The sequence below is a fragment of the Astatotilapia calliptera genome, chromosome 14 (assembly GCF_964374335.1).
Source record: "Astatotilapia calliptera chromosome 14, fAstCal68.1, whole genome shotgun sequence".
NCBI classification, from domain to species: domain Eukaryota; kingdom Metazoa; phylum Chordata; class Actinopteri; order Cichliformes; family Cichlidae; genus Astatotilapia; species Astatotilapia calliptera.
The window spans coordinates 36,996,251-37,020,938 of NC_137435.1; the positions used below are offsets into that span (position 1 = coordinate 36,996,251).

Genomic DNA, 24,688 nt, shown 5'->3' on the forward strand with positions numbered 1-24,688 from the left:
TGGATTGTGCCATTGTGTGAATACTGTAGGTAATATTCTAGTGCAATCATTGCTAGAGTATCTCCAGCAGGGTAAAAGCAGGTTATTTACAAATGCATATTAAATGTATACATGTATATGCCCATGTGTATATATGAGAAAGGACAACTGAACATCCCAAACTAATTCTGCTCTCTGAAATTTATGTGTGAATACAGCTACAACTAGTAACTTTACAATTTGGCTCAATTGCTTGGCGTCTGAAGAAAGTGGGAATTAGAGAATTCGTTTCTTCCTCATTTTGTGATGGTTATGTAATTTTTTTCTACCCTGATTTGTCTGTAAACTGTATTTGTGAATACATTAACACAACCAATAAAGATTTTTTTTCTATAAAGTAACATTTTGTGTTGCCAGTATACTTTAGGTCATCGCTATCCTGAAAGACGAACTAATACCCCATTTTCAAGTCTAACCAGAGGATTGTTTGTAGCATTCATCTTTCCGTCATTCTGGCCACTCACCACATCACTGATGGTCAGAACCAGCTTCAAAACATAATGTTGCCACCACAATGTGAAGGATTGCCATGGAGTTCAATGGAGTACCTGTAATTCAGCTCAAAAACATGAACATTTGATCTCATATCTTAAAATATTTTTTTCTCTTACTCTTTTAGTTTTAAAAACATTTGGATTAGCTTCAAACAGGCTGTAGCTGATGAGATGGCTCCTCTTGTGGCAGGTTTTTCTGTCCTTGCAGAAGTTTTGTTATGTTCTTGGTCACCGTCTTGATATGGCCCTTCTTGCTCAGTTACTCAGTTCTAAAATTGGTAAACACCATGATGACACTCTGTGGTCACATATATCTTCAATTACAGTTTCTGACTGAAGTTTATTCCTATTAAAAGGGAGTATTTCCTTCCCACTGCCACCAAGCACTTGCTAATAGGGGATAATCGATAATCGGGACAATTTTCTCTGTATTGTTGTAAGATATTTTTCTTGAGGCAACTGTTGTTGGGAATTGGTGCTAAATAAATAAAATGAATTGAAAACAATATTGTAATTTTTAAAGATATACTGGTAAACTGAGTAGCTGTCTGTGAGTGGCGTCAATTGTGACATAAACATGAAAAAAGTGTTCCATCAGATGGTTACGGATGCGCCATTTTGTTAGTTGCCGACAACGTCAAATGACTGGATGCGCAGGACACGTCAGACAAAAAGGGGGGGGGGTGTAGGGGGGGGCTAAATTGCCATGGCAACTGTGCTGACGTAGAATGAAACCCCTCCCACGGTGTTATTCAGCCTTTGTACCGTTCAGTTGGCAGCCATTGTATTTTTACGGATCGTAAGAAATCTAAAGCGTAGCGAGTCATATAGTTTTTAACGCGACGTGTTAAAACACTACCAATATAATTATAGATTCAAAGATAACGTCTACTGCCGAAGTACTCAAGTAAAAAGACGCGCCAAACGAAGATTGTATTTTCCACCCCAGACGTGAAGCTTGGCGGAGGGATTTAACCGAATTTAGCATACGTTTTTAACGAAAAATTCGCTGTATAAATCCGCACCCAGATTTCTGTCAAACATCTTTGTTTCATAGTGCGTGTCCGACTTTTTCTTAGGTCTGTGCCCTTATTTAGATGGCAAGCTTCCCAGACTCTGTGAACGAAAATGATTTAGGTAAGTAAAACATTTTACATGTATTGTTTTTGTGAATGCAGGTGAGAACGCTGAACGATGTCCTGGTATTTTAGTCTTAGTGCTTTTTATCTAATGCCAAACTGTAAAACTTTCTTTGTTTCCACCAGACTATGTGGACTTTCAAAACATTGTTACTAAATAAGATGTCGAATTAGTGGCTACTTAGCTTAAACCGGTAAAGCAAAGTTTAATTAAGTTAAGAGATGTCGTTTATTTGTCAGTGTTTCTTGGGTTTATATACGTATGTATCCCTGCTGTTATATTAGCTCAGTGCGGTTTGTTATTTTGATGCATATCCACGATAAAAACCATTTTATACGTTAGTGCAGCGTTTCCCTGTTGCTGGTTTGCTGATACAAACAGTGGCCGAGAGCCATTCTTCCTACAACAGCGAGAACCATAGCCGCCCAGGGATGTACGTGCGTGCTTGCACGCCAACGTTGCATGGCTAATAAACCGAGCTCGTAGCTTTAGCATGTTAACTGTATTACTTTTATTTATTTTCTTATTTATTAGCTATAACCGTAGTTAGGTACTAAACGTCTTATTTAATCCTAAAATCAGAATTGATAAACGTCAGCCCCATGTAGGCCTTTAGTGGTTTACTTAATGCACGTACCTTCACACATTCTTGCACACAAAAAGACAACCTTCATAACTGTATAGACGTTGTCGGAGTTATATTTATCTACTCACTCATGTAAACAATGCAGTATTTGTTTTATTGTTGCTGTTATTTTACTTGTTGCAAAAATGTGTTGACATTAACTTATATATTGGTCTTACCAAGTAACCCCGATATATATACACACCTGAACACAAAGCACAACGATTCCATTTTGTGCGCTATGTGAAGAATGCAGTTATGAAACTGCCAGTATGTTGTGTATCCGGAATTTAAGACGTAAGTTAACCAAAGGTTACTTTGCCACGTAGACTTTGATATCCTGTAGAAATGGACTTGAAAAAAGTAAATTTCCAAACGTAAAAAGTTAATAGTGGATCTGCAGAGGTTAATTGTAGACAGTTCATATATCAGCGTATAGCCCATTATAGCTGAGAGAATATAACTATGTCTCCCCCCCCCCTCCCCCGTTGTACAATGGTATGGTTTGCACATTAGCCAATCAGGTATCTGCACCAGTGAACAAACTGTGTCTGTGCCAGATAAAGAAGTTAGTTTCATGTGCATTATTTGGGCTGAAAAATGACGCACATTCAGTTTGTTACAGAATGTAGCTGAAAAAAAGTTATGTTATTGCTTTTTCCAGGTAAGGCAAAGTTCATTGGCGAACTCCTGGTGCCTGTTGCTCCCTTTGACCAGAAGTCTGGGCGTGAAGCTTGGACAGTGGCCTTTGCACCCAATGGTTCCTACTTTGCTTGGTCTCAGGGGCATCGCATTGTCAGGCTTATCCCTTGGACAAAATGCCTGAACAGCTTGTAAGTTTCTTTTGGTTTGTTTCCCTTCATGTTTTTTTCTCTTTATTTTCTTAAAGCACCAAGCACTTTTTATATCACTATCATAACTACCTTGGTAGTATGTTTGCCTGTTTTTTTATAGTAATAGAGTACATGTTTTCTGTGTTGTTGTTTTGCTTCTTAGATAAACCCCCAACTAATTATAAAAATCTTCAAATTTATGGAAAAAAAATGAGACACTGAGGCTTTTAGGATAATTAATTTAATTATTTTTTGATTGGATTACAATTAAATTTTTGTGCTATCTCATACAACAGAGCATTTACCATTGCTGGGGCTGCTTTTGGGGGGCGCATGATTTAATTTTGACATTCATACAGAAGCAGCAGGAATGAGAATCGGCACCTCCAAGTCTGAGGCCATGGTCCTCAGCCAGAAAAGAGTGGGTCAGGGATAAGTTGCTGCCCCAAGTGGAGGAGTTCAAGTATCTCATGGTCTTATTCGAGAGGGGAGGGATAGATCAACAGACAGATTGCGGCTTCGGCTACGTGATGCGGACGCTGTACTGTCCGTTGTACATTGCGTATACAAGTGATGGAAATGAGCTTTATCCGAAGGGTGGCTGGCATCTCTTTTAGAGATAGGGTGAGGAGCTCAGCCATGCAGGAGGGGCTCACAGTTACAGCTGCTCCTCCTCCATGTTGAAAACTGCTTTTAGGTAACAAATGGCTGGTGTTGTGGAAATGTGCAAATTCTTGAGATTAACAGCCAGCTGAATTTGGTCATTAGTATTACATTGGTGCATGAGCTGCTGTTCTGTGTTGCAGGATGGAGAGCAGAATGAGTTTTACATGATTACATACACGTAAAACTCTGCATGCTTTCTAGCTGTTTAATTGTCTTCTGAATCAGTCTCTGCCAACCTCAAGCTAAAAGATCAGATGCATTTGTCAGTGCCAAGAACACGTGGTTTGAATTACCAGCTCACTCTCTGCTTAATGGTGTGTTTTTCCGCTTACCAGGGTCTTGTGACTCTGAGCCACATGTTGAAGTTATCTTTAGAAAGAAGTGCCTGTTGTTCCTGGCCATCAGGGCTGTGGCTGGTTGGGCCCCAGTGACATTAAAGGAAAAGAAGGACAGCAGCCTCTGTGTGACAATGGTGTGATAACACTTGATTTTCTATCTGGAACTGATTGTAAGTAGGCAGTCACCCAGAGGTTGAGGGTGCTGCACACTGAATTACTGTGCAACTACTTGCAATTTCAATTGAGAGGTAATTGTACAGGTTGCTTGATGAGAGGCAACCCGTTGCCAGCTAATCTTAGTTGGACTTGTACAGACTGCAGACAATCTTGGACAGATTGGCAAATGTTTGCAAATAATTGCTGGCAAATGTATACATGAAGACAGATTGCAGTGCATTGGCATTTAGAGTTGGTCTGTACCATCAAATAATAAAATGCGCAAATGTGGCAGGCATTTTACTTCAAACATAATTACATTTTAAAGCAGAGAAGAACAACTTGTTTTGTGTTAGATACATATAAGTTAGTTACTGCTAGAATTGTTTATTTATTAAGAATGATGTTGAAATGTTGTCAGAGCGAGTGTGACACTATTGGCAGTAGTGGATGGCTCAAAACTGCAAGCATGGTGCCAAAACTTTGGCTCTGTTATGTAATTTTTTTCATGCAGTCTTTAGAGCCAAGCCCCACATAGTCCTGCTCTACAGCAATATTGGTGTTTTATTAAAACAGCTGAGCTGAACTAAACTTAATGGCGCTTCAGAGGCAGTGAAGAGGAGACTTCAAATGCAAGATGCATACAATAATGTATCATGTTTTCCTTTTTACAAAGCAGATTCCAGTGTTTCAGGCTTTTAGTCACATTTCTGCAGAGATGGTACACAGTGAAAACTGTCTTTTGGTAAAATTCATATTTCTTTCTGTCTTCAGTAGGTTGAATTACATACCACATGCATGGGTGGAAATTAGCTCCTGCCACTGGCCAAATGGGGGTAAATTTATGGATGGGCTTGTAAATTGGAAGAATGCACAAGCCTTCGTGGTGGGTTTAAATTTGAACAGAAAAAACTATGTTCAGTTTACACTCCTGACCTGTCGTGGGCAGCGTGGGTTGCTGCTAGTCTGCTCTAAATGCCTTTATTAGAAGAAAGAGCAAAACTCAATGTGGTGTTGCATTTTTGTGGCAGATGCAAAATTTTCTCCAGGAACATTTTCCATTTCCACCCTTGACCACATGGCTTTCAAAATGCAGTTATTAATGGGACTGTTAATTTTGGGTACTTGTTAATTAAATTAATCAGTGTAATATTTCCAGTCTCATGCTTTTGCTCTTCAGACACTCAAACAGTCAAACAGAACAATAAAAAAAACAAAAAAAGCAAAACAGAAATAAGTCCTGCATCCACTTGGTGCCATTTTACCAGATATACCACTTTAATATGAAATTATGCAGTAACAAAAAAATTCTTTATTTAATGAGAGAATCAATATTATAAATATTATATTAACAAAATAGATTCCTAAGAAGTCTTTAATGACATTCTATTTTCTGCTTTCCAACAGAGTGTTGTGTGCAGTTTGTGCATACAGGCAAAGAGGAATTTTGTTCCACATCACATTTTGAATTGGAGTTAATAAATTTGTGACATGTTTTACAGAATTGTGGAGTTTAAATTAATAGTAATACATTTTATTTGTAAATGCTTTTCAAGATACCTCACAAGTTCTGTTACTCTGCTATTAATGATGCAGTGAAAGACAGGTTAGGGTCTCAAAATGGAATTCCAAAATTCTATCTAGTTTTGGAAATGACAAGGATGCAGTAGTGTGACTGCATTGGTTACATGTAGGATCTCTTTGAACTTTTGATAACTTGTCATTAGATCAATGAAGACTATGTACAAGTTTAAACTGTTTTACAGAACATCTAAGTCACCCTGAAGAAATGCATAACCTCATGATTTTTGATTTTTTGCCAAATTGAGTCGGTTTGCTATTTGTTTTGAAAATATTTGAAACCACTCAGCTGATGTGTATTGAGTAAAGTATAGATTGTACTTGTAATCTATAGATTCTGGAACATGCGCTTCAACTGGTCTGGTAGCTCTGATCTTTACACAAACTTTATTTTTGTTGGGTTTTATCATATAGGGTGTGACCATGTAGGATCCTCGACACGTGGCGAGTAACTTTGAGCTAAAAGAAGTGTGTAATACAAGAGCTTTCTCCGGTTGAAAATTGTCTGAGACTAGCCTCTCTATTCTACAGGCGCTGCTGATGTTCTTGAGCCTAGAGCACATTTTCTCAGATAACCTACCCAGTGTGTATTGGTTTGCTCTCAAGTCCAGAATGTACTGAATTTCATTCTTAGCAGGGTTTGGCCCTTCCTCACAGCTTTCTTTATTTAGGTCCAACACCCCATGTGGCTTCCTGCTGAGCAGAAATTCAAAGAGAGACAATCCCATGGAGTCCTAGGGAACTCTGGCAGTGTAAACAACATAGGGTCCAGCCAGTGGTTCCAATTGCATTCATCCTCTTATATGATCTTACGAATCATGGATTTCAAAGGCTTATTCAGCTGCTCCACCAACCCGTCTGTCTGAAGGTGGTAGACACCGGTCTGAACAGATTTAATGGCCAGTAATTCGTACACCTCTTTAGGTGTCCTAGACATAAACAATGTGCCCTGGTCAGTTGGTATCTCTTTCGGCATCCCAACTCAAGAGATGACCTGAAACTGTGCATGTACTACACTCTTTGCAAGACAAGTGTGCTGTGGCACTGCAAAGGTGCTTTTGGAACGGCCAGCTGGTTCACCAGCTCCACCTTCATTGGAGCTAATTGCTGGAGCTGGCAGGGTCTCCCATGAAAGCCCTGCCATTTCCTCCTCCCCCCAGAGTCCATGTCGAACGATCTCATGTCACCGCTGAGCTCAGCACAGACCTGTGTCCCTACCAGCTGAGAACACACCCCTACACACTGCCCTATTAGCATACTGAAACCATGCCAGTTCATTCTCATATTCAATAGGTGCATGCTGCCCGTATCATTTAGCCTCTAAGTTTTGCCCATATATAAAATTTCCACTGGTACCATAGGATATTTATGAACCATAGCCTGTTGTATAACCCTTTGGCACCTTGCCAGTATGCAGTAAGTCTCTCTTGGGTCGGGGGAGGGAGTCGGAGGGTTGAACTCTGTGTCAAATACTGAGCTTCAGTAAAGATTCAAGTTGCAGTTATTTATGTCCTATCACCTTAAATCTTCACTCAAAGACAAGTATCTTTGACAGTGTATATATAGATGTATCATATATAAGAGACAAATATTGTTCTTTCAGTATGTTGGCATTATTACATTTTGCTCAATGCTTACATATATGTGGAAAAAGCAAATGTACGAGCTGTGATAACTGTTTCTGATTAAATGAAGAGTAGACTGATATATTAAATATTTGTTTATTGGGTGAGAAAATCAGACCATGTCATAACTGCTGTAAGTCATAGAGAACAGATATCAGAGCCTTAAACAGGCTGACTTCTGCTAAATGGGTCAAACTGGGCAGAAAGTCTACAAACACATAACATCCTTATAGAATATGATGTAACACTATAGATCAACTTACCTCAGAATATAATAATAATAATAATAATAATAATAATAATAATAATAGATTGGATTGGATTTATATAGTGCTTTTCAAGGCACCCAAAGCGCTTTACAATGCCACTATTCATTCACTCTCGTATTCACACACTGGTGGAATGCGAGGAGTGAAGGAGGATTTAGTGTTTGTGTTATTACGAGTGCTAAACAAGAAGAGTTCCCAGATGGTACATTGGACACATGTGTGACTGCTGTGATTGAAGCATCTTTCTTTCAGCTTAACGAGTGAACCGTCAGGTCGTTCAAACACACGTTAAAGTCCGTTTGGCTCAACACCACCGAACAGAGGCAGCAATATAACATAGCTAACATTAACAGTGCAGTGAATCCTGCTTGTGCTGTGATATTCAGGACTGCAAAACTGTTGTGTTTGTGGATGTATGACTGACTTTAATTATCCATAAAATCATCACATTCTCTATAAGATTAAGGTCGACTATTGAACGGCGTATATTTTAAAGTAAAGGCTTTAAAACCAAGTTAGTACAAACATCACTAATGTCACATAACTTTGCCGACATGTGGCCAACAGTAATGTTTTGTTCTTCGTTATTAAACATTTGCACATAAATAAGTGACATAATATTCAGTACTTACTTTTAAAAGTTTACTCTTTGGGCGCCCCTCTTCTGCCGTTTTTTTCCAGCAAAATTATCCACACACACTGCCGCGCTATGCATTCTGGGATATGTTGGGCCACGAAGTCTACACCGCCACATCCTCAAAATTCAGGGAAATAAAGGACTCATTTGAGGCTGCATTTCGAGCAGCCTTTGAATTGGGGCAGCCTTCGTCGCGTCGCTGTGACGTAATCGGCCTTAAAATGCGGCCTTTGAGGCTGCAGACCCTGAATTGGGATACAGCCTAGGTTAGTTGGAGAAAGTGGCTGTTGCTCTGCTTCCACCAGCCGCCGTGGCAACGGATGTAGCAGCCCCAGCGACTCACATTTGCCGGGCCACTAGATGGCCCCTGCCAGGGCTACCGCTGTGTCCAATCTGGTGGGCCGGTGGCAGCAGACACACTGGGTGGTGCCTACCGGAAGCTCCACCACCAACTACTCCAGGACAACCAGCTCCATCAGTTGAGCCAAGCCAAGGAAATTCAGGCCTCCTTTTTTACCCTGTGTAAATTTTTGGGATGGTTTTACACCGAGATAAACAAACTGGACTGGTCCCTGCTTATAGATGAACTATACAAAAAGGGAGTGTGTCACCTGTTTTTGTTAAGGAAACTAAGATCTCTTGACATCTGCAGTAGATTGCTGCAGTCAATCTTTCCTTTAAAAACTGGGCCTCATGTATACCCAAGAGCAATTGCCTCCATCCCGCCATCAAATCATGACTGCTACACATGTGATACGTCACACTGTGCTCATGGACACATGGTCACTACTGACTGTTGTATGGATTTAAATAAAACATCATAGCAAGGAATTTGCATCAATGGTTTCTCATAATCAAGTTATTAGAGTTAGTCTGAATCACTGCAGCTGTACTGGAAACATCTACCAAAGTTAGGCTACATGTTTTAGACTTGTATTAGCTTTTTACCTTTCCTTTCTTTGACCATGTTCCATAATTGACATCCTTCTTTCTCCACTCTTTTTTTTTTTTTTTTTTTTTGCTGTAGTTCAGTGGACCATGGAGAAGAGGATACCAATGCCTTGAGCCCTCGGCATTTGTCTCGTCAGAGCAGCAATGGTGGTCAAGTAGTCCCAGCAGCAGGCCAGCCACCAGAACACACCATAGATTGTGGTGATATTGTCTGGGGATTGGCCTTTGGTTCCTCAGTACCAGAAAAGCACAGCCGCTGTGTCAACATTGAGTGGCATCGCTTCAAGTTTGGACAGGATCAGTTGCTCCTGGCAACAGGCCTCAACAATGGTCGCATCAAGATTTGGGATGTTTACACTGGTGAGAACACATCATCATTAATTAGAAGTAGCTCTCTTCAGCTTCACCAGTTGATAATCATGTTAGATACTTGAATCTATGAAATATAAACCCAACTCTGCAAATGTTGAACATTTTATTTTCCATAGGAAATATATCAAAGGTGTAAACTGAGAGACCGTGCCATTTGAAGAAAACAAAATGTTGTCATTTTGAATTTAATGGCAGCAACACATTAAAAAAAGTCAGGTCATGGTTACAACTGTACAAGTCCCTTCTTTTGACAGCTCATAAACATCTGGAAACTGAGGCGACCAGTTGGTGGACTTTTGGGAGAGGATTGTTGTCTCATTTTTGTCTAATACAGGATTCTCTCCACTCAATATTCCTGCATCTTTGACTTATTTTTTTTATTTCTTGATATGCATGATTAGTTTTTAGATAGCCAAAGATCTGGACTCCAGGCAGGCCAGTTCAGCACTTGGTCTCTTCTCCTTACAAACCCATGCTGTTTTAATAGCTTTAACATATCGTCCAATGCTATGAATTCATATTATGAAAGGGAAATCAAGAAAACAGCTGCTTCAGCCACAGTCAAGCCTAGTACACCAGTCAATGAAGATAAACCTGCAGTGCAAATAGTACAGACTGAAAGCAACATATCTGCAATGATCCTGCCAGGAACGGAAATTGAAAGTGAGCCACAAGCTCAAACGGTCATCACAATGCAATTTCACAATGTGGATCCTCCATCGCCCAGGTCAATTCCTACAGCGGCAGAAGGACGGTCGGAGGACATTTGTACCATTTTACAAAGACAAAATGAAATAACTGCAACCCTTGTTCAGCATCAGCGTGCATCGTCATTACCATCCAGGAAAATACCTGTATTCGATGGTGATCCTCTTCAGTACATCTTTCATTAATGCGTTTGAACAAGGAGTGGAAGAAAAGGCCAATAAGAGGGACTGCTTGTATTATTTGGAGCAGTTTACAACAGGACAGCCGAGAGAGCTGGTACGCAGTTGTCAACATATGGCTGCAGGACAAGGCTATATACAAGCAAAGCAACTGCTCAAAGAACACTTCGGAAATGAATATAAAATTGCAACTGCTTACATTGACAAGGCGTTATCTTGGCCTGCAATTAAAAATGAAGATGTGAAATCATTGCAAGCATATTCTCTTTTCTTACGTGGGAGTTGTAATGTCATGGAAACATTGCAACATATGCAGGAACTGGACATGCCAGTGAACATGAAAATCATTTTGTGCAAGTTGCCATATAAAATGAGAGAGAAATGGAGAGCGTTCGCATATGATATATTGGAAACCTCTAAACACAGAGCTCGGTTTGAAGATTTGGTTGCATTTATTGAAAAGCAGGTGAAAATTCTTTCAGATCCTTTGTTTGGGGACATTCAGAATGTAACGTCAACAAGCCCTGTCTCAAAGGTTGACAACAGACTGAAGTCACAACCAAGCAAACAAATTAAAGGGAACAGCTTTGCTGCTACAGCCACACCCATGAACATGAATAAAACCTACAGCACGGAAAGGCTGATTACTACAACAAGCCATGACTTTACAGTAAAGCCATCTTGTGTCTGCTGTACTCAACGACACACACTGGAGGAGTGTCAACAGTTTCAGCGGAAGAAGCACAGAGACAAAATGCTTTTTCTAAAGGAGAAAGGGCTGTGTTTTGGTTGCTTAGGTGCTGGGCACACAAGCAAGGACTGTGCTAAGCGTTTGATATGTAGAACGTGTGGTAAAGGTCATCCCACTGTCCTCCATATTGATAACGATGGTGTAAGTCCTGAATGCTATGGAGAGCCCTCCTCTTCAAAGAATGTAAAAACTTGTGGTCATACAGGGGCCGGAAGAGAAAGCGGTTTGCTTTCCATTCTGCCAGTTCAAATAAAGTCTGTTAAAGGTAGTCATGTCATACAGACATGCTTTTTTAGATCCTGGCAGTTCAGCTAGCTTCTGTTCAGAGCACCTCATGCAAAAGCTAAATCTTGTGGGGAAAAGAACTCACTTCCTGTTACAAACATTGGGTCAAGAAAAGGTCGTCTCTGCCCACTCACTTACTGGTCTTGAAGTTTCTGGTTTAGGCAGCAATGCCTTCTATGAACTTCCAGAAATCCTAACACAGGAAAGGATGCCTGTCACCACGGATAACTTTGTAAAGGAGGAAGATCTGATCAGGTGGCCATATCTGTCAAAGGTTAAAATTCCCCACATAACGGCTAATGTGGACCTGTTGATTGGATGCAACACTCCCAAGTTATTGGAACCATGGGAGGTCATTCATAGCCAGGGGAATGGCCCATATGCTATAAGAACAGCATTGGGTTGGGTCATAAATGGGCCCATGGAAGATGGTAAAAGCAACTTGGACAGCGAGCACCCACCAACAGTTGTAAATAGGATATCTGTTTGTAAGCTGGAGGAGATGTTGAAAAGTCAATATAACTATGACTTTAATGAAAGGGTTACAGAGGAAAAGGGTTTGTCAAGGGAGGACCTTAAGTTCATGAAGATCATGGAAAAATCTGCAACAATGGAAGATGGACACTACTGTTTGAAGTTACCTTTTAAAAAGGATAACATAAAGATGCCAAACAATTTCTCCATAGTTAAACAAAGATTGCAAAGTCTACAACGAAAACTTCTCAAGAATGAACAGTTGCATAAAGAATATAAAAACTTTATGGACGAGATGATAAGTAATGGATATGCAGAGCAAATACCTTCACAGCAGCTGTCTTGCGAAAATGGAAAGAAGTGGTACATTCCTCATCACGCAGTTTACCATCCCAGAAAACGATCCATAAGAATTGTATTTGACTGTGGGGCATCATTCCAGGGGACATCATTAAACAAGCAGCTCTTACAAGGTCCTAATCTCACAAGCACATTGCTTGGGGTTTTGCTTAGATTTCGACAGGATCCAGTCGCATTTATGGGTGACATAAAGGCAATGTTTTATCAAGTTAAAGTTGCCAAAGAGGACAGAGACTTTCTGCGTTTTTTATGGTGGCCAGATGGAGATCTGAGCAAGGACATAATTGAGTTTCGCATGACTGTTCATCTGTTCGGTGCAGTATCTTCCCCGAGCTGCGCCAGTTTCGCTTTGAGAAAAACGGCTGAGGACAATAAAACTGAATTCCTAGACAAGGTATGTGAAACGCTGAAAGAGAACTTCTATGTGGACGACTGTTTAAAGAGTGTGGCCTCCACCTCAGATGCTGTCGATTTGGTCAAGGATCTTTCAGCACTCTGCAACAGGGTGCGATTGTTACTGACCCACTTGGTCAGTGTAAATCCTCCCCTTTGACAAAGTATCTCTGAGGAGCAAAGGGCTAAAGACTTGAAAGAATTAAATCTTGACAGAGACAAACTTCCGGTAGAAAGAGCTCTGGGCTTGCAGTGGTGCGTGGAAACTGATACATTCAACTTCAAAATGGATATCCCTCAAAAATCCTGTACTAGGCGTGGAATGTTATCAATATCAAGTTCCATTTACGATCCATTGGGGTGTCTTGCACCAGTCCTGCTGCCTGCCAAAGGAATGCAGCAGGAGCTTTGCAAAAGGAAACTGGGATGGGATGAACCAATACCCCAAACCATGTTGCAAAAGTGGAAAAGTTGGCTCAGTGATTTGCAAATGCTTTCCCATTTCAAGGTTAAAAGTGTGTTACTTATGTTTATTTATGTGAATGTATAGGTCTAAAGTAGACTGTATTAGTGGCTCCTTATTTTCTTTGTGATTAGAATTGCCATGTCTGATAGCCATTTCAATTAGGGGCCGGGGTGTAGGAGCCATTCTTGGGTTAATACCTTATGTGGTCACTAGAGGTCACCTTTTTCTGTTTTGATTATGTAATGTAAAGGTATTTAAGGTAGACGCACGTAATCGGCGTCAGGTGTGTCATTAAGAAGGCAAACAGTTTGTGAACGTTGCGCTGTTATGCTAAGTCGATACAGAATAAAGACCAAAAAGGACAAGATACATACTGCTGGATTTATTGGACTGTGAACTTAATTCATGCATACCAGTGACATCGCGTCACCCCCGTTAACGACCACCTCAGTGGCTTCAAGCGTAGGCTTAGCCTCTACAGTTACCTTGATGAAGTATACTATGCCTTTCCTGGAAAAGATGTTTTCTAGATGGAAGCGTATATCTGTATATCTGTAATATACTTACATATCTATACTATTGCTAATATATATTGTAATATATCTATATCACTAAAGCACTTCTGGATGGATGCAAACTGCATTTCGTTGCCCTGTACCTGTGCATGTGCAATGACAATAAAGTTGAATTCTATTCTATTCTATTCTATTCTATATTGGGACCTGATGAATGTACAAACAAAGAATTACCAGATTTTTTTTTGATTTTTTTTATTTATTTATTTATTTTTAACCTGATTTTTGTTTCTGAGAAAAATGAACCCGAAATGTGATGTCCACATATGTGGACGCCAGGTCCTAGGAGGCTAATGGTTGTTCCAGATGAGCAAGTTGCCAATTCCATAGGCACTAGTGTGCCCCCATACCGTCAGAAAACCGATCTCTGATAACCAGCCAGATGGTCCCTGGGGCACACAATGTTGCCAATTAAGCTAATTAATTTGTTTAATGTTTCTCTAGCTGTTTCCTTGTAGTACCACTAATTTTCCTGTCCCTTGTGATAACCCCATCCCAGTTTCATCAATGCTGCAATTAAAATTTCTCTGTATTATTATAGGATTTTTACCTTAGAGTTTAAAATGCCGTGAAACAACAGTCCTTTAGAGACTTTTTAAAAATATATATTTTCTTTTTGGTATTTGGTTTGTAGATTGGGAAGATATACAAATATGTGACCAATTTAAAGCTGGAGATGGAGCTACAGTTCTATAGTTCGGCTTTGCAGTGAACGAACAAAATTTCTAAAAGTATTTAATGTGTGGCTTCTGTGGAATTATAGATGTCGGATTTTGTTCTTAATTTAAAAAAAAAAAATTGAAAAAAAGAAAAAAAATGTCTCTTTGGCGGCACCGTGAGAAATCAGCAGTCTCTCCATCCCACCCAACCCCTAGGGCTAAATGCTCCAAAAGAAAGTCTAGTTGAGGGTTGTTCCTCAAGTTAACACCTTATGTCCTTGATTATGCCTGTCTTTCAGGTACCATTGTTATCTGCAACACAAGTGTATTTTTTCTTAATTTTCAGTTGGCAATTAAAATCAGTTTTTCGTTCATTTTTAACCTTGTGGTTTTCGTCCCTGAAACAAACAAAGCTGGAGCTTTAGAACTGAAATTGTGTTGTTGCCTGTGAAGACTGACATTTCTTTTAATCTACTTTCTTTGGTTTGCTTTCTGTAGGAAAACTGTTGCTGAATCTGATGGATCATACAGATGTAGTACGAGACTTAACTTTTGCTCCTGATGGTAGTCTGATGCTGGTGTCAGCATCCAGAGATAAGACCCTTCGTGTATGGGATCTCAAAGATGATGGTAAGTGGATGAGCTGTTTTTGACTTTAAAAACCAACCTTATTCTTTGCTTTTCGTTCCAGTGCAAAGAAGTAATAGCCTCATTTCTTAACTGAGACCATGCTGTTCACAGTTGAAATATAAGGCCCCTGGTCTTTAAAACCAGAAAAGCAAACAGTGTTTACAGTTACACTGAGTTCACAATGAAGAAGTGAAGTGATAAGTCCCTATTATTATTATTATTATTATTATTATTATTAATGTTGAGAAAATGCAACCTGACAAACACAAGAGTCTTAGTTCCATTTATTACCCAGATGCTGCTTCAAGATTAATTTATGTCAAATAATGCGTCTGTTTGCATTCATCATACTGCTGTTTAGATAGTTAGCAGAGCAGACATCCTGACACACAAAGTCCTGCAGTTTTCCAAAATCCTAGCTGCACATGACTGGATACATATGACCTCTGTGTCTGGTTATTGGTTGACAAGTGGGCCAGAATAAGAAAGGAAAGCGATAACAGAGTTCACTAGGAATGGAAGAATTGCAAAAAGCAAAACTAGCTGCAGTAAGCACTTTCCATTGTTTTTAACACTCTGTTTCACATCAGCAATTTGTATGTTGTAACTTCGCTCTCCTCTGCAGCTTGCTGGCAGACCAACAATAGCACAAGCAAGCGTGACCCATAGACCAGTTGTACCACAAACTTTGTAAACTGCCTCTATCTGACAATGGAGCTCTTTGAAGGCCCAACCCCAGAACGCTACCCATGCTGAACCATGAATCTCACTTAAAACACTAACCACATGCTACCTTGAGAGTATTTGCAGATCATGGGAACCTTAGATGCAACACCAGAACCCTGAATCCTTCCATACATTGTGTCAGTTAAAAATGTTAATGCAACTAAGTAATATCGCAAAATAAAAGAGCAGTGTAAATAAGTGTTGTGAAAAGACCAATTGCTTACTTTTTAGTAGATGAGTAGCAGCAATTTTAGCAAATATGCAGCTAACACTTAACTCTTAACACGGCAGTGGTTCAAAAATATATTGACCAGTTATTTCTAATCACGATCTTCACGGGAAACTAAATATCCTGGTTAAATATTGATTAAATAAAACAATATAAACATGATCAAAATGTAAGACTGGCATATAGGTTGTGACAGAAATGTTGCACTCAGAGTAATGAGCCCGGTCATTTTCTCTTGTAGGTAATATGGTGAAGGTTTTGAGGGGCCATCAGAACTGGGTGTACTGCAGCTCCTTCTCCCCTGACTCTTCCATTCTGTGCTCGGTTGGTGCAGGAAAGTCGGTGCGTAAACAAGTTCCTTTGTACTCATTTTTATGAGTGTCCTAGCTAATCTTTGTGCAGTTGCTTGTGATCAGTTATGCTCAATCAAACCTCAATTAGACCCCATAACCTCTTTGTCTACCTTTAATATAAACTGTGCTCGGTGTCAACAGTCAAGTGCTTGGATCTAGATTCTGTTTGGCTTTTGTATGCTGTGAAAAAGGGATTTTGTTCTGAAGTATGCATGAAGTATGAAGAAGACAATTGTTTTTATGAATGTTATATAGCTGAAGTTAATCTTTTAGTATGGACATGGAAGTGGGAGAGGCAAAACAAAAAAACCTCTTTAATACTGGGGAATGTTTAACTTAAACATAAATTGCCCCAAAAATACTTTTTTCATTTTAAAAAATTCGAAATCATTGTAAATCATTTACAAGTCAAACATGTTGCTGAATAGCAATTCCATGGACTGGCCAGCTTTGGCTAACCTTATGCATAGTATCACAAACCTAGATTACTCTTAACGTGGTGATAGTTTTGTTAGGTTTTATGTCCCTACAGTGTGTGTCTTGCTCTCCTTGTCACAGGTGGTGGTAAAACTCAGTGTGTGATTGGTTTTGAAAGGAGCGCTGCGCTGACATTTTGAGCAGCTGGTAAACCACGGACGCACAGTGCGCAATGCCCAAAGGCCTGGCCAGGGGCAGCCTGGCATCCTGACCTGCAAGGTCATTCTGTACGTAGGTGCTGCTCCGTGTCTGTCTACTTCTGCTGTCGCGGTTGCTCTATTTACTTTATTAATTGTAGTTTTAAAACTGTCATGTAAATGGTGGCCCTATGCTCCACCCCCCACCCAAACACACATGCACTGCCATCGCTAAACAAATAAAAGGGAGCAGCAATACTTTATGCTCTTTCTTTTTTTCTTTTTTTTTACCTCAACCTTTCTGCCATCATTTCAGGAATTCAGCTGTGAAAAATGTTGTTTCTTTTAACTGAAAAATGACGACAAAAAAAGAAAAGAACCCATACAGAAAGATTAAACAGTAGTATTAGATTGCAAGCTGTATTTTTTATAGACCATTAAATAAGGTTTTAACGACCAGCATCATTTATAGTTTCCTATAATTAGTCAGTGGCAGGCCCTAAAAGTTTCATATTCGTACAGTCCTGTGATAAATGCCACAAATCAAAGACATTATTAATAAACATTCTGACCATGGCTGACATTAAAAGAAAAAGGCTTATGCAGATTGTCACTTTTTGCGTGTGTGTGTGTGTGTGTGCCTGTATGTTCGTGTCTGTTTGTGTGTGCGGGCACGCGCGAATCGCATGTGCGTGCATATGTGTACTCTGCCAGAGGTATCGATCCTTTGGCCATAAATATTCTTTTCTCTTGCAGTCTCTCTTCGTAGGCTTCTGCCGGAGATGCGAGCCTATTGTAAACACAGTGAACTAAATCTCTGAAAGGGGAAACCAGTGGAGTAACTTTATGTTACCTTAAGTTACTACTTGTTTTATTTTCTCTTTTTTGTGTAGACTTTTTTTTTATTAAAATAGTGTACATTTAGCTCATTTACTGATGTAATGAAAGATGTATGAATGTAAATTCTAATGTAGAAGCTTTACAGTTATATAAATGTTTGTTATTTTTATTGTCATTGTAGGAAAGTGTTCTTATTGGCATAGTGTTGGTGATGTGTAGCACACTGCACGTTAGCAAGGCTCTGCTATTTATTTTTTCTGCCTGGTTTAAGGTTACAAAGCATTATAGTGACACTGAGCATAATTTGAGCATAACTATTTTTCTGATTTAATTCCTTTTAATTTAATTAATTTAATTTCTAGTTGATTTTTGTGCATCTAGTGATAATTAGTGTAAGATAACACATCTATAGTCATACAGTCTAAATCATTCCATGGGCTATAACGTGTCATTCTTTATTGCAGGTGTTCCTATGGAACATGGATAAGTTCACGCTGATCCGAAAGTTGGAGGGACATCACCATGATGTGGTGTCTTGTGAGTTTTCGCCAGATGGAGCATTGTTAGCTACCGCCTCTTATGACACCCGAGTGATTGTCTGGGACCACCATAAGGCCACAATCCTCCTGGAACTGGGGTAAGAAGAAATCCAAACAACACAGATATTCAATATTATGTTAGTACACATTTGTTTGGTAAACAAAATGTTGCTCGTTTGAGCGGCAGCCCTAAGTAAACTAAAATAAATCTCCTTTAAAGAAAGTGTTCCAAAAGTCCCCCATTGGCTTTGCCTAACTCGTTTCCTTGACGTTGAGGTTTAATTGAGGTCAAGGAAATGTGAGATAAGGACTTGGGGAAAAGAGAAGAGGAGTGCGCTGAGAATCCGAACGGCTTTACACTAGTCTCCTTAAGAATGTAATGCCGAGTGTTCGCTGTGTTGAATCTACTGAGACATGATTATTCACCACTAGGTTTTATGCAAGTTATTTAAATGACAACTGCACTTTTAAAGCAAAAGGAAGTTTTAGGGACATATTTACTAACATCTGCTGCAGCCCAAAGCTGCCTTTTGACTGGGTTTACTAAAGAGGCGCAGTTTGAGTTTTGTGGGGGAGATGTGATCGGCACATGTATGTTAGGACTTTCTGTGGATGACTGAGTTGTGATCCCAGTGCCAATACTTTGGTTCTGTCCTAAAACTCTTCATTCAGTCCTCACGCTGAGTATTGACAAGTGAGCCCCACTTATTGCTCCTCAATAATGCTGCTTTTTTAAAGCAGAAGCAGAAATTAATTAAACTGAGCTGTCTTTTTCTCAGCAGTGCACAAACAGCAAGCAACTTCTCTTTCCTGACTCTGTAGCGAATAAAAGTGAAATGTTTGTGAAAACACAGCTATCAATGAATATGTGTAAATGTGTTATATTAATGCCTGAATGTTGCTATGTGCTATGAAAATGTGATCTGTACATTTGCACATGTAGCACAATAACTTGTGATCTGACATATTTCAGGTGGAATAGTTATAATAATGCCGTTTCCTCTGGATAAATCCTGCACCCCACCTAGATTTCAATTCTCAGAACCCTTTGCACAGTGCCAAGGGATTTCTATCAGTTATCCATTATATCAAAAGCATATTTATTCTCCTGTAGCCTTTTCTCATTTAGCTGAATTGGCTCACTGGGAACAGGCTGCATTTTTGTAAATAAATTCTAGTGCTTTGTTAGATCACCCTGTGATTGCGGGATCACAATAACTTCTTGATCCTTAATTCTTTTATTTTGTGCAAACATGATTTATGCTTTCTCAAGAAACCTAGCATGTTTAGAAATGATATGTTGAAAAGTCCTTGCTTGCTGAAAAGGGAATTGGGAAAATTTGAGAATTTTGACAAACTTTAAATTTCATAAGAGGACTAATAATTTCGTCTTCATCTGTAGTACAGCAAGAAAAAATTATTTTGGTAGTCGACTGATCTGCCTTGATTTAGTCGGTGATTAATTCAACAACTCTCATCTCCGCTTCCTGTGGGCAAACCTGTCCTGCTTCAGTCTGCCCAACTGAATGTCACTCTGTTGTCTCGTCCCACAGCAAATTACAATAATGACCTAGGAAACGTATGAATCTCAAAAATGCATTTATTTTTGACATGCTCTGGAGTGAGCAGCAGAGGCCTGCATAAGGAAATCTTTGATTTTTTTTATTTTATTTATTTATTTATTTATTTTTTAAATTATATACACTGCACTATATGTAGTACTGGGTTGATTGTCTGTTATATGTAGCACCATGGTCTTGAAGGAATGCTGTCTCGCTTCACTGTTTACTGCACCACTGCACATGGTTGAAATGAAAATTTCAAAAAGAAGCCACCTACTGCATGTCAGTCACTGATTTCTTTCCCCAGCTTCCTATCTTCTGTCCACTGTTCAAACACAATGAAACCCATAAATATGCTTTATAAAAAGCTATAACGATGTGATGTACAATGAAAATTTTTAAATTATGACTTTTTTCATTCCAAACGGCGAGTTTTAAAATTTGAATCCAAAAAGCTCTATTACTGATGCTCTATGAACTTCTGCTTTTGTCTTCTCCCAGCCACCTCTTCCCCCCTCCTTCACCCATTTTTGCAGGAGGAGCAAATGACCGCTGGGTTCGCTCTGTGAGCTTCTGCCCTGATGGCCGACACATTGCCAGTGTTACAGATGACAGGTAATATTAATATAATTTAATGTATGTGTGTATGTTTTTATTTATTCTTAAAATCTGTTTGTTTTGTTTTTCACTGTTTTTGTCTGGTGAATGATTTAAAGACAAAGAAGGCGAGAAACAAGAGAATGATCTTTTTTTTATGCATCAGCAAGACCAGTTTCAGCAGCATATAAGCAAGTGGTCTATTTACAATACTTTAGAACACAAAACTAGAGTGAGCCATGACAAACCCACATGTGTTTGTCTTTGGGCCTCTCGAGAGTATGTTTGTACAGTCAACTGGAGCATAGCAGAAAAGCTTGTCTGGTGCAGTTTGTGCTCTCTCTTCAACACTCATGTCTTCTTGGAAGTTTCAGAAGCAGAGCTACTGTTGGTCTCTTTGGCTTGTCCTGGGTTACATGACTGTAACAAGGTGGCTATCAATTACTCTGACTGCTAACTGTCCAAGCACTGAATTGCTGGGAAAGTGTTGAGAGGAAGCTTCACAACGTTCCCACATTATTATTCAGAGTGTTGGAGAAAAATGGGAAGATTGAAAGGTTTAAGACAAATGTGTTAACCAGTCAGAAGTACAGGAAACTATTTGGCTTGGTCACTGGTCAGATATTGGTCTGGTGGTAGCAAAATTTTTGCAGTTTAGGTTGTGACAATTTTATTTATTTATTTTTTTGTTTCTCTCTACATAGGCTGGTTCGCTTCTGGAGCATTGAGGAAAGGGCTCCTCTGGCGATTGCCTCTGTCTCTAATGGCCTCTGCTGTGCCTTCTCTGCTCAAGGAAGTGTCCTTGCTGCTGGGTAAGATGCCACAACATGTTGACGATGCTCTGTTAACACACACACACACACACATTTGAAGTTAAACTACACCTGGGCACATCCTGACTTTCGATAAGGAAGCCTCATCATTTTTTCCCTCAGCTTCCTTGCACCACCTTACTACATTTAGAGCTCTCTGAAATATTAGCTCAGTTTTCTGTTTTTTCTCCTTTTGATTTATGTTTTAGGACTCGTGATGGTAGCGTGCACTTCTGGGAGTGTCCACGTAGCATTGCCAGTCTGCAGCACATGTGCAGAATGGCTCTCCGTCGAGTGATGAGCACCCAGCAGGTGGAGGCGCTGGCCATTCCTGCACTCCTCTGTGACTACCTAACCTACAAAGTCATTTAATCCTTGGCATTGGCTGATCTGACTGCATTTGTATTGGCAACATACTGAAAAACCATTGAAACACTTTTTTTCTGAACAGCTTTTCATAAAACTCTGAACAATCTAAGAAGATCGGGACAGGAAGAAGAAAAGTTTGTTTTTCTGAAAGCCCAGGGCCATGTCTTCGCCAGAGCCCATCACTACCTTATCTTGTACATATTTATTTTTGTAAGTGCTTTTGTAAATGAGTGTACAGGGCCCAGCACATCACCCATTCCTGTTAGGTCAATACTGCCAGGTCTCCTCCTCTGTATCAGTGTGGTTATCAGTAATTTTCGGCTGCTCTTCCATCTGCCTCCAGCTGTCCACCTGCATTATTATTAAGCTCTGCATTAGTTCCACAGACCTGGAATAGGTATTGCATTTAACACAGGCTTTGCAGTGGGGCTTGCTTTTAATGTTAGGTTTTCTTTTCTGCTTTGGTGCGGGAACTAAAGGGAAAAGGTATGGGATGCAGGGTCTTGAGGCCCATTATTTACATCTTATCAATACTAAGGAAATAATGATGCAGACATGGTCTCTTTGGAGGTTTTTCAAATTTTTCTGAAACAGTATTTACACTACCATGGTATACTCGCTCACTGAAAAACTTGTAGCAGCTTTTATTTCTGATGAAAGGACAGCATTTGTCAGTAAAAGATGCTAGCTATCAAGCTAGAGCCTGATGAATAGGGTATCCACCATCTTGGTAGTCATCCCTTGGCAAGAAATTGAATGACTCTTAATATTTCTGTCCAAGTCAAGAGATGCCGTTTGGGTAAACTGCAAATATTCTGCTAATTTTTCCTCAAACTTGCAGGTGTAACGTACTCACACCCACCCTAGTATGTTTACAGTATGGTTAATTTTTTCAGTGCCCTGCCTGAGGGTGTTACAGAGACCAGTGTTAGATAAAGCACCTCTGCTTCTTAACTATTTGTATTTGAACATACAGAATCTGACAGAACCTTGTGTGTAAACACATGATTCTGTCTTTTGTCCATAAACATATCAAAATTGTGACCTTTATTTTCTCCTTTTTATATCTACTTCTTGTGTTGAAGATTTGTATTTTATTAATTTGTTCTTGTTCTCCTTAAAACAGCTGCACATCTTTGTGTGTGTGTGTGGTTTTTTTTTTTTTTTTTGTGTGTGTGTGTGTGTGGCTCAAATGTAGACTGTTTGTGCTTATGGACTCTGTTTATAGAAACTACAGTAAGCAGTCTTTGCAACCTGGAATAATCCAAAGTAATTAAAATCAATCAACTGCCATTCTGGGCCATGTGGTTGTCAGACCTTCATACTCACTGAACTTGGACAGATGCTGAGTTTTTAGAAACTTCTTGATCATCTTATTGTTTTTAGTTTGTCTGTGAGAAGAGATGGGAGCTCCAGGTGTTTTGTAGGAGGGTGGATGGAGCAGGTGTCAATCATTTGTGGCAATAAGTTCTCTGACAGTGCTAATGCCAAAGTTGTGTCCTTTCATTAGTGTGGAAATGGTAGGGGTTGTTATCATTTCTGATAGTGTTAATTGTGTGAGTGGGATTTAGAATCGTTATGGGTTGGCATTACATGATGTTCATATAGCTGTTACCATTGTGATTAGAGAAATACATTCCTGCCTCAGATGGAGTATAAAGTGGTAAATATTTCCAAAATACATGAATGTATTAATTTCCTGCGATCTTTTTTTAAAATTTTCAATAAAGGTGTTTTTTGACACTTTGTACTGGTGGTTATTATTTCAAGAATCCATCCATCTGCAGCTTTCTATACTTTCATGATTTTATGAATCTGAATCTTTCATGAGTCTGCCAGCATAAGCAAAGGATACAATAGTGCCACAGTCAAAATCACCACTGCCATCGAGGATTATTTCATCTTTAATGTCAGAAATGGCATTTACTTGTATGGTAATTTGATTTTTGTCCTTCTCTTCTTATTAGCTTTATCAGGTTTGCAAGGGCTTCTGTAGTTTATCACCACACTGCCCTGCAGCCCAATCATACACATCCCCGAGCATGAATTCAGAAGACCTGTCCTGTCTGCTCCCAAACAGAGAGGGCATAAAACTGAAATCCAGTGCACTCATCATATTAAGTGGAAATAACTAATATTAAGTTTCAGTAAGCAATTCAACTGGTTTAGTTGAAAAATGAAATCATGACAAGTTCTGTGTGATGTCTGCTTGTTCTGGACATGATGACCATGTCCTGACCATTTCTCCTGGCTGTCATCCCAAAAGCTCTCTGAAAGAAGTTTTATACCATGGGTTTCTGTTGTTATGTTGTTGTACATGAGGCTAGCTAATTCTAGCTTATAAGGATGGCCCAACAGTGACCCTGGAGCCAACTGGCCACGGTGTAGGAAGACCTGCCTTCTCCCCTCCCCACTTTTGAGTATTAAAGGTGGCCTATTGGGTGTGATTAGAGTATGTGAGAGTATATGCTGTAAATAATCAGTGCCACTGTGAAATCTAGAGTGCTATTAAAATTGAGGGGACAACTGTGACATAAGCGCACGACTGCAGGTTAGTAGTGCTCATCCACACTTTGTCCCAAAAACATCAGTGTCTAAAGGTGAGAGGCAGACAGCAGTAAAGAGGTGATTGGGACTGGCTCCACCCAGAGTTTGTGGGTAACATACCTGCCCCCGACTGGACTGGACATTCCGATATAGGCCAACTGACTCCACAGTGTGGAGCATACAAGGAGGAACACGAGGGTTCCAGGTCCCACACTTGGACTCATGCAGAAAAGGCCAGTCGCCGGGCTTGGGGACAGCATCCGCCACCACAATCTGTGAAATTAAAGTACAGTG

General features: G+C 39.7%; 1 protein-coding gene across 1 annotated transcript; it reads left to right on the top strand.

Annotated features, from left to right (window-relative positions):
• Positions 1 to 1,277: 1,277 nt before the first annotated feature.
• wsb1 (WD repeat and SOCS box containing 1) lies at positions 1,278 to 23,595 on the top strand. The gene is made up of 9 exons (XM_026193180.2): positions 1,278 to 1,670; positions 2,963 to 3,131; positions 9,431 to 9,714; positions 15,075 to 15,206; positions 16,403 to 16,503; positions 18,433 to 18,605; positions 20,571 to 20,684; positions 21,371 to 21,478; positions 21,688 to 23,595. Exons 1-9 carry the CDS (start codon positions 1,631 to 1,633, stop codon positions 21,848 to 21,850), a joined length of 1,284 nt encoding a protein of 427 aa, XP_026048965.1. The 5' UTR covers positions 1,278 to 1,630; the 3' UTR covers positions 21,851 to 23,595.
• The last annotated feature ends 1,093 nt before the right edge of the window (positions 23,596 to 24,688 follow it).